Raw genomic sequence first — 11942 nt, 5'->3', positions numbered from 1 at the left:
TTCTTATGGGATGAGAGCAAAATGATGCAAAATATAATGGATTTTATTGACTTTCTGTTAAAACATAGTTCCTGATTATAGTGCTTATTTTATCTTATAATGTTGTTTATTTTATCAGGTAATTGTTGTTTTGATGAACATCAGTGAATATCAGTTAAATGACAAAACATGATAAATACTGTAATGTCAATATGATGATGTTTTTGTACAGAGAGGCTGTTGGCGTCTGTCACTGTGTACGTTTGGCACAATAATACACAGCTGTGTCTTCAGCTTGCATATTCTGTCCTTGCAGTGTTATTGTGTTACTGGAAGTGTCTCTGGTGATACTGAACTTGCTTTTCAGCGAGTCCTTGTAGTATAAGCTTCCAGCAGAGTTGATCAATCCAATCCACTCCAGAGATTTTCCTGCAGGCTGACGAATCCAGCCTGTACCATAGCTTGTAACTGAATAGGAGACTTTACAGTTGATAGTGAGAGTGGCATCAGGACGGACAGTCAGAGACTCAGGCTGAGTGAGTTCATATGAATCAATACCTGTATCAAATCAAATAATACTTGTTAGTAAGAGATCATGACATTTAAAAACTGTTAACAACCTTTTTCAAAACAGAATGATGTATCACAAAGAAAGCAGACTAAACTTACAGGATATCACTGCCAGAAGCAGCACTAAAGATGAAGAGATCATGGTTTGTCTCACAGCAAAGTTTGAATGAACTGAAGTGATTCTTCACTCCTCTAGTGATCAGATGAATGTATAAACTGACTCGTGCCTGCTGTTTAAATATGCAACAGAAGATTTACATAAACAGAGCTACTAATCAAAACTACATGCTGCAAAAATATTCATGTTAGGCTTCATATAATTTATTGCTTTCATTAGAGACTTTATGACATGTTTTGTTTAGATTTTTTTCTCTATTGGACATGAATCAATTTTACATAATTTTCTTCTCCAACAATTCTAATTCTTTTTGAGAGCTTGAAATAACTGATAAACTGTATTCATAAAAAAAAAACCTTTGACAGCAACAATACAGTAGTTCAGTAAACATGTTTCTGTCTAAACTGCATTAGAAGGTTTAAAGGCCTCTATTGCAAATCATGCCCTGAAAAAATATATTATATATATATTATATATGATATATTATATATATTATATATGATATATGCAAATCAAATTTACTATTCCAATGTATAAGCATTTATATTTATATGCATTCATTATACTTTTATCTGAGCTGTTTTAGAGCAGAACTGCTTATGGTTTATCACTGTGTTCACTCTTGTGCATCATAAGACACTGTTGTTTCCTTTATCATCATATTCTTTCATTATTCTGTCATTGTTCTGTCTTATGAGTTATTTTGCTGCTGTTAGAGTCTGCGGTAACTTAAAGTCTAATTTTTAGTTTGTCACTGTAAAATATTTAACCATAGTTTCCAGCTATTACCACTATAATATGCTTATCTAGAAACTATACATACACCACAGATGTGAGGTTATGTATGAGGTTTACATATTTTGCCTTATTTCTCTTTATGTAGGACAAGTATAAAAACAAGCATGCAATGTTTTACCACATTATAGGAGCTTGACATATTTTTCCATAATGCTGATTTAATTTCAGTAGGGGTCTAATGAAGCGTTGACAGACTTGAGTTTTGAAAAAGAAATATTACAAACTTACTGTCAGGTCTGGCTGAGTGTCTGTGTTTCTGGAAGAGACAAAGGACATTTTAAATCTGCTTTTCAGTACGTCACCTCCACCATTCAACCATCCAACACAGATTATAGAGCAGCCTGTCATGCCCAGTGAACGCAACCCAGAAAAGGTGATTTTAATAGCCAGAAAATATTTTACACATTTTAATGGCAGTAATCATTTTCATAAGTCATAAATTAAAAAGGTGTTGTATAACAAATGTCTGTATGAGCCCTTAAAGGAATAGTATAAACATCAAAATTCCCTCATTATTTACTCACCTTCACATCCTTATAAAACTAAATGTATGTATGTACATATGGATGCATTTTTCAACTGTTTTTGTCCATATAATAAAAAGTCAGTATATCCAAAACAACAATTTTTAACAATATATTATTTTGTTTACGTTTAATACATGTATGACTTTCTTTATTATGATAACTCAGTATTAGTAAAGATTAATGTTTATATAAAAAACATGTTATGTCTCAAAACTATGAAAATATACCCAAAACTTTTATTCCAAATCTTCAAACATTATTTAAGTTTTGTTATAAAACACGTCACAGGTTTTATTGTAGACCACGACTGTGGCTTTTCTGCTTATTGGCCCTGATGTAGGTTTCCCGCTCTTTGGGGTTTGTGTAAGTCATGTATAAAAATTGAACAGGAAGTGATTATCAGCTTGTATGAGCCATATGTTGTACCATCCACCTGTCACTAAACCTGAGGAATAATTCTATTCATTAAAGTTGGACAATGAAAGATTTTTAAATTAAAATTCCAGAATTAGAAATTCTGAAAATTGAAGTTCCAGAAGGGGATTTTTATGATGTGGAGATGGAAATGGATTATGAATTAGAGATGGAGGATGATAATGTGGACCGCATTATCTGAGAATAAAAGACGATCTCGTCCAAAAGCTGGAAATCCAAAACACCGAATCCAGCACAATCGCCAAATGCAGCATAACCTCCAAGGTCCTCGCAAAGTCCAAGTAAAAGTGAAAGATACGCTGTTCTGTGTTGACTGTTAAATTCTGCAACTGCCTGTTTCTGGGTACAGCTGCATTGAAATGCTCCTTGAAGGTAAGGAATTTTGTTACAATTACAATTGATAACACATTGTAAGCATGGCTCAGGTCAAAACTGACTTAGAAACTGAGTTTTTGACTCAGAGACCTATATGTTTGCCATATATTATGATCAAATGGCAATTAGATGTCATGGATAATATTTTTTTGTGTTTTTATATTCACAGGCAATGAATAGGAAGTATAGGAGGGATGTCAAAGGAGCAAAGAAATTCAGCCGCTGTGCTCTGGCTGCCAATATTTGTGCCATCATTACAACCATCATCACCATAATTGTTGTTTCTGTTGTCACTGCAATTGTGAAGAATGAACCTGGTTATTATAACCATAGATGTTATGTCATTTAAATTTTCACATCCAGTAATTACAATGAAACATCAGAATCAGAATTAGCTTTATTCGCCAGGTGTGCGCAAATACACTAGGAATTTGTTGCATTTTTTTTAAGGTGACATCAACACCAAAACTTGTATCTCTGGCTATATGAAAGTCTTCATTGTGTCAGATTTGTTTCTTTTATTGTTACTGTTTGATGCTTATTATTAAACATTGCATTCAGCTGTTCATATTTGTCTTTTCTTTGTATGTTTGTTAATGAGAAGTATACTGACATTTACTTTTTCACACACAGATTATTATTTAGTTCAAGCTCTTTGAAGCTATGCTACAGTATGAATTTACTTTTGTGTTGAACCAGCGCTAGACTTCAGATCAGCAGCACATCCCGGAAAAGGGGACCTTATGTGTGCATTATATTGTATGTACACACATAAATAAAGCTTATATAGTTTTCATGCATTTAAAAGGATCATAACTAGTACACTTTAAATTAGAGTGTTTGTGAAGTGAATAGGAATCTTGATTGTGAATAGATTGTCTTATTAAGTTTTGAGAAGTTTTAAACAAAGTATTCTGACTGTATGAGTCGCTGTGTTTCTGTGATTGTGAGTCACTATGTAGTGGACAACTTCTTGTGTTCCACTGCATCTACTGACACAGAAGAGAACTGCAGTTTTAAACTTTAAGTGTGTTTAGACCAGTTTTTGTATCATTCCCACATACGTTAGTATCACTGTGATTCTCTTGCACAGAAATACATACCTGAGTCCTCTTCTGTCAGTCCAGACAGTTTCAGATACATCATGCTTTTCAAATCATCTCTGGTGATTTCAAGCCTCCTGTCTGTCTCTGTCTGTCTGTCTGTCTGTCTATACACACACTTTATTAACTCACAGTTTAAGTCAAACACAATTAGTAATAAGGGTATATTCTTCATCTTGTGAGTGTTTATATGACTCTACAGCTTCACTCGGTTCAGCAGGATATAAATACTTGCAGCCTATAATAGGACTCTTTGAATATGCATAATGAGGAAATTATGAAAGATCACTGAGATTATCTTTTACACTTACACAGAGGATAACCAGAACCCAGTGTTTGAAGGGTTTATTAACATTTGTTACATTGATCAGATCTTTCAATGTTTGATTAGTATGAAATATTTAAAGCTACAGTCTTTATTTCGTTTTTATTCACTCCAAGCCTAATATAAACTAGAATGTTTGTGAAATTAACTTTATCTCATGACAGATGAGAACTGCAGTTTTACACCACAAGTTTATTTGTACAAACTTGTTTTTGCATAATTTGCACACAGGTTTGTGTCACTGTGCTTGTCTTGTGCAAAATTACACAGCTGAGTCCTCTTCTGTCAGTTCAGACAGTTTGAGATACACCATGTTTTTTTAACTGTCTCTAGTAATTTCTGTTCATCCCTCAAAACTTTTGGCAAAGTCGTGTCTTTGTCTGCTACTCCAAACATGGCCCATCCACACCAGTGCTTTTCCAGGTTTCTGTCTGACCCAGTGCATATTGTAGCTTCTGAAAGTAAATCCTGATCCTCTAGGAAAGACTAAGAATTTCTCCAGGCTTTACCTCTGATACAGAAGAAATGGCCTCCCAATTCTGACCTTTTACACCTGTTGAAAAATAAAATGATTCAGTGAAGTGAACTCATATGAGATCCAGTGGAGAAGAACTGATCACATATATGTACGACAAATGAAGGGTGGTGATGTCATACAGATTTAAGACAAAAAGGATGTTTCAAAGTATTCAAACAGACTAGTTTGTTAAATTATATCAATACTGGGAGTATGTAGTTAAAATCAAGACGTCTGTTGGAGTTGTTTTTGACCTAAATTTCTAAAATTCCATTTACAAAATAAATATACATTTATGAATAATAACAACATGATTTGACATGGTATAATTTTATATACAGGAGCTGTTTAAAATGATATATTTTTGGCCACTCTATAAGTGGATGACACTGATTTAAAGAGCAGCTTCTTGACCATCATTCAACAGTAACAAAGGAGTTTTTTCCTGTTTGTTAAAGTATTCATTATAACACAATAAAATTATTTATTTGATTGTTTATTTATTTATTTATGCTTAATAATGTAGACTTTTCATTAGATTAGTAGACTAGTAGACTTCTATAATTTCAAAAGACTACATCTATCTGTCTTTAAATGTGATGCAGTAGATGTTGTGGTACAAACTTAAACTTTAATCAGATTTTATTTAAATTATTAACACAATCATCAAAATAACCAAAAAAATAATTTTTTTTTAATTATTATTATTATTGTCATGAGCTTCATAAGAATAAATCAGTAAATAATACAATGATGACAGTATCAGCAATAATATCTAAACTGTCTGAAATATTTTAAAACCACAAAAATATACTTCACTATCATGAAATAATAAAAATAATTATATTTTAACTGGAAAGCAATATTGTACGTTTTTTATAAAGAAAGTACACTAATGCTTGAGTCATTTTTATGAATATTTAATTAGCATTTATGAGTATTTAATCTGCATCTGAAACTGAATCAGTAATTAGAAGTAGTTTAGTGAGGATTCTTAGCATAAAGCTGTGTATTTGTGTGCCGAGTGTTAGTGTGGTTTTTGAACAAGGCAGTAGCTGCTCTGTGTCACTGTGACCGTGGGCGCAGTAATACACAGATGTGTCCTCAGTCTGCATATTCTGTCCCTGAAGAGTCACTGTGTTGCTGGAAGAATCTCTGGTAACACTAAATCTACTTTTCAGTTTATCACTGTAATATGTGCTACTGCTACCACATATGTATCCAACCCATTCCAGAGCTTTTCTTGCAGGCTGCCGAATGAAGCCAGTGCAGTAGCTGTCAGTCACTGAATATCCAGAGAGTTTACAGGACAGTGTCAAAACCTGACCAGGACTTAAGACAAGAGAATCAGTCTGGGTCAGTTCAACACAGTGGACACCTGAGGGGGAAAATATGACCAGAAATGTTAGAGATATGACAACATTATGTATAACCATGACATTTTTTTAATATTAAAAACCACTATAAAACATATAAATAAACACGACAAACATCTTCCATCATAAGCAACAACCAGAGAGATGAAGAGATCATGGTTTGAGACGAGTGAGAACAAGCTGCTTCTTTTCATCTTAAAACTCAAATAAAAAGGAGGAGGGACAATATTTGCATACAATACTGCATATGCAACCCAGTAAATGAGTATCTACATATCTTTTTTTTTCTTCTAATTTTTTCATTAAAATTAATACAAAATACAACATTTTCATAAATCTTTTTTTAAATTACATTTCTTTCAGAAGACAGCATTGACATGGATGGATCTGTGACATTAACAATAATTCAACCTGATATTTGTTTTTTCTTATATATTCACTTAAGGTCATTCATGGCATATGTATCAGCAATCATGGCATTTAAAAATCTTATATTCTAGGTAAATATAGGTAAATATGGGCCAGTTTATCATCCACTAGGATAAGATGTCTTTGGTCTGTTTCTTTGGCTCAGAGTTGTACTGTGCTGCAGCGCCATCTGCTGTTGTTGTGGTTATTGTTTTTTTTTTAACTAATTTTTCCCCCTAGCTCGTTTTTGTACATCTCAGTGCTTTTTTGCATCATTGTGTATTTCTTGCACAGTAATATACAGCTGTATCTTCTGTTGTCAGACCAGAGAGTTTCAGTACACCATGCTGTTTGAATTGTCTCTAGTGATCTCTATTCGTCCCTCCACACTTTTAGCATACACTGTTTTACTGGCGTCATACCAGATAGCACCCATCCAGATCAAAGTTTGTCCTGCTGACTGTCTGATCCAGTGCATGCCGTTCTGTCCAAAATCAAATCCAGATCCTTTACACGAGAGATTCAAAGTTTCTCCAGGCTTTTTTGGTGACAGCACTTGATGGGATGGACTCCAGGCTCTGGCCGTTAACACCTAAAACAAAAAATCCTGTCAGCATTATCATATACAGTACATCTATTAATCTATTAATGAAAATATATACAAAAAATAAATATTATTACACAGACAAATAGATTATACATACTAGTAAAGCCCATCAGGAGAAAAAATAAGAATGAAATGTCTGCCATTTCAAATGATGCAGGAAGGTCAACTGCTACAATGTCACTGAACACTGCTGGTAGAAATACTGTATGTAATATCATTTACATTTGGGTGGACCTTTAAAATTTATAAAATATCCCACTGTTGGTGAGACAAGTATTGAATCTCCTTCTTTCATAATATTAAATTACCATAATATTTTGTTTGTCATTTAATTTACATTTCCATTTCCATTTTACATTTTAGTCATTTAGCAGACGCTTTTATCCAAAGCAACTTACAAATGAGGACAATGGAAGCAATCAAAAACAACAAAAGAGCAGTGATATGTAAGTGCTATAACAAGTCTCAGTTAGCTTAAACACAGTACACGTAGCAAGGGCTTTTAAATAGTATAATAAATAAAAAGAAAAACAGATAGAATAGAAAAAGAATAGAGCAAGCTAGTGTTAGAGGTATTTTTTATAATTGTATAATAAATGAAAAGGAAATAGATAGAATACAAAAAGATTACAAATGTAGTTAGATTTTTTTTTTTTTTAGATAGAATTAGAATAGTGAGTGCAAAAGTTAGAGGGTCAAATAAAGATGGAAGAGATGTGTTTTAAGCCGATTCTTGAAGATGGCTAAGGACTCAGCTGCTCGGATTGAGTTGGGCAGGTCATTCCACCAGGAGGGAACATTTAATTTAAAAGTCCGTAAAAGTGACTTTGTGCTTCTTTGGGATGGCACAATCAAGCGACGTTCACTTGCAGAACGCAAGCTTCTAGAGGGCACATAAGTCTGAAGTAATGAATTTAGGTAAAGGGGTGCAGAGTCAGTGGTGGTTTTGTATGAAAAAAATCAATGCCTTGAATTTTATGCGAGCAGCTATTGGTAGCCAGTGTAAACTGATAAACAGAGGTATGATGTGTATTCTTTTCGGCTCATTGAAAATTAATCTTGCTGCTGCGTTCTGGATTAATTGTAAAGGTTTGATAGAACTGGCAGAAAAACGCAAAAAAAGAGAGCGTTGCAATAGTCTAGCCTGGACAGAACAAGAGCTTGAACAAGGAGTTATAAAGCATGTCCTGAAAGAAAGGGCCTGATCTTCTTGATGTTAAATAAATCTAATCTGCAGTACCGGACAGTTTTAGCAATGTGGTCTGAGAAAGTTAGCTGATCATCAATCATAACTCCAAGGTTTTATACAGGTTATATCCAGTTTTAAATTTATAATTCCATTTAAAGAATTATCTTTTTTTTATTATTATTATATTTTTTAACCTCTTCAAACATACTTGAATAAGAATGTTCACAAGTTCTGTATTTTTTACATTTTAACAATTTCAGTACTTCTGAGATTTTCCCAAATCTGTGAATTACTGTTATTTGACCTCTTCCATAATTTTCATGCACTATTTAATGTTTATACATTCATTACATTCAGTTATTATTGTGATGCTTATGAAGCAATATTGTGTTTCTGGCTATTGTTAAATAACAAGATGACCTATAAATCTTATCTTCCATAAATTGTAAAGAACTTGCAAATAGCAAGGCTGAAGTACTGCAAAAATTGAAAAAAAATTGTTGAGTTTTATTGTTTGTTTTTTTTATTTTGGTGGTCAAATTATTTTTAGTGATTAGACTTTGGAAAATTATCATTCATTTGTATTATGATGATGTTTTATTACATTGTAAATGGAGTCTGTTGGCGTCTGTCACTGTGTACATCTGGCACAATAATACACAGCTGTGTCTTCAGCTTGCATATTCGTTCCTTGCAGTGTTATTGTGTTACTGGAAGTGTCTCTGGTGATACTGAACTTGCTTTTCAGGGAATCCTTGTAGTATAAGCTTCCACTACTCCAGATCACTCCAATCCACTCCAGAGCTTTTCCTGCAGGCTGACGAATCCAGGCTGTCTCCTCACTTGTAACTGAATAGGAGACTTTACAGTTGATAGTGAGAGTGGCATCAGGACGGACAGTCAGAGACTCAGGCTGAGTGAGTTCATATGAATCAATACCTGTATCAAATTAAAAAATATCTGTTAGTAAGAGAGCATGATCTTTTTAGCAACAAAATGATGTATCACACAGAAAAAACAGACTAAACTTACAGGATATCACTGCCAGAAGCAACACTAAGATGAAGAGATCATGGTTTGTTTCACAGCACAGTTGGAATGAACTGAAGTGATTCTTCACTCCTCTAGTGATCAGATGAATGTATAAACTGACTCATGCCTGCTGTTTAAATATGCAACAGGAGATTTACATAATCATACAGAGCTGTTATCAAACTTCACATGCATCACACTGTCCTGAACATTATTTTAAAAGCTTTTAGTTTTGAATTTAATGAGGTCATTATTTACAGGTATAGAGTCAATGAGAAGAAATGTTTTTTTCTTTTCTTTTTTTTCAGAAATGGAAGTAACTTAAAAATGTTATTGTGTGTTTGTAATTTTAATATTTTAGCTATAGGCCTATACAGCAAACCTACAGAGCTTCAGGTTATTTTACGGAGCTGTAAACACAGGAATCTCCGACCGCATACAATCATTGACGAATACCCAAATCATAACATCAAATAGGCTATATGTTATTAAATTGTACATATATAGCCTATCAGATCATATCAGATTCATTTTTATTTATCCCATTTTCTTTCATCTGAAAATTACTTTCAGAAAAAACTGACCTGTCCTGTTGTGAATATCTCATTGGTCTACATGCATATTGTCACAGTTACTGATTTTGTCTATTTTCTGTTACACCTGAAGGCCACATGAGTTTAAAGAAGCTGAAGACTTAAGAGTCTACAGCTTCCAAGCAGCGCAGAGAGATGAGAGATCATGGTTTTTGAGACGGTTGACAACAAGCTGCTTCTTGGTATCTTGCACACAGTTCAGCAAGTTTTACCAGCTGTAAATTTACTTGACAATGTAACTCAATGAAGAGAAGCTTACAACTGTCATCAAGCTGGTGACCATACACTCAAACAACAAGAATTCTGAGATTATGTGGCAGAGACGATGAACTTTGTTTGAAATAATATTAACTTAAAGTAATTACCATAACCAGTCAGGAACATGCACAATGTTTAAAGCAGTTTTTGACTGTAAGACATGCTTTCAAAAGAGAAATAAATATGATCCTTATATGTTTGAACACTCATTATACAGTAATGTTCCATTCTTTGTATTTGATTTGTCTGTTTGTCGTGTGTTTCCTCGTTCCCAGGAGGAATAATTGGTGGGGATTTTTGCAGTGACCTCTGTTGCAGGGTAAGTTGGTTACCAAGTCTGGTAAATTGACTGTTTGAGTGAATATTAAGTCATTTATCAAACTGTTCATTCAAAAAGGAAGTAACGGTGTGAACATATATGCTTAATTTTGCCTTGGCTGTCATTTGGAGTTAAGTTGATGGAGCGATTTAAACTGGCCACCACTGTGTTTAAAAGGCATCACTCAATACAACTTAATATAATCCCAACTGTTGTATAAACTGTTTTGTGTTGGAATTATAACATGGCCTGTGATAACATGCATCCCCTTACCAAAAGTAGAATACTTCAAGTGTTTTATATTAAGTAACTTAACGAAATAAGTATATTTTAAGTTACTTTAATTACCAAGTATACAAATATCAATAGTGATTTAAGGTACTGTTTCAAATACTCCTTGAGACTAAATTGGCCCACTTTCTAGTTAAAAGTATAGTTTTAAGCATACTTTAAGTATATAGCAAACTTTGAGTAAGAACTAGATTACCTCTATGCTTTCAGTTGTACTGCAATTATACTAGAAGGAACCTATAGGATATGATCAGTTTACTATATTAATACTTTGTACACTTGAACACTCAGTAAACTATTATAGTAGTTTTAACTGCAAATATACTCCAATCTTTTCTTTAAGTGAACTTTGTCATACTTTAAGTATTACTACTGTGTCCTGTTTGTTTGTATGTGTTATATGAATATCGAATTACAAAACATCCAAAGAATGAACAGGGTCTGCTTGTAAACAAAACATTTTATTCTAGCTTCAGCATTCTTTTTAACCACCCAGTTTCATAAAAAAATAAAGAAATAACATTTTAAACAAAAAGCTGAAAAAAGACTATGGATTGGATTCAAAATAAGAATCAAAATGTAGATGGAGTCGATCAACACCCCAAAAGCTTGACTGTAATTATTACTTCTTCATCGGTCGACATTTTATTCCATAACGTTACAGTTTTTATGCTGTTTCATGTCAGATGATGGTGTTACATGTGTTAGTATCTGTTGTTTCTATTTCTTCTTCACTTGTGGTTTTTTTTTTTTTTGGAAATTCTGTACAGAAGATGTGTACTAGCGCCCTCTACAGTATAACAATGAAAACACGGATTCTAGGAGCACAAGTATAGCTCAAATATATTTAGACTTTTTGTAAGTATAAGTCAAGTACACTTAAATGTCATTTTAAGTATATTTCTGAGAAGTACATAAAGCCCATTTCTGAGAAGTACATAAAAAGTAAACTAAAAGCATGCTTTCCTATTTTTAGTTTAAAAGAAGTATACTAACAGCACACTTGAATAAACTTCTTTTTTGTAAGGGTCTTCATACCTATGGCCGAATCTCAGCTGAACTCTGCTGATAACAACAGCTCTCCTGCTCGCGTGATACTGTTTAGTGAGGAATTATGTGATG

General features: G+C 33.3%; 1 gene segment (V, D, J or C); it reads right to left on the bottom strand.

The window, feature by feature from the left end:
• Positions 1-214: 214 nt before the first annotated feature.
• LOC122136509 lies at positions 215-755 on the bottom strand. The segment is given in 2 exon segments: positions 215-537; positions 649-755. Coding segments are annotated over 2 exon segments (351 nt in total).
• Positions 756-11942: the final 11187 nt, after the last annotated feature.

Source organism: Cyprinus carpio, chromosome B3, assembly GCF_018340385.1.
Source record: "Cyprinus carpio isolate SPL01 chromosome B3, ASM1834038v1, whole genome shotgun sequence".
Classification (NCBI taxonomy): domain Eukaryota; kingdom Metazoa; phylum Chordata; class Actinopteri; order Cypriniformes; family Cyprinidae; genus Cyprinus; species Cyprinus carpio.
The sequence above is the reverse complement of the archived record's forward strand: the minus strand, read 5'-3'. Positions and strand labels throughout refer to the sequence as shown.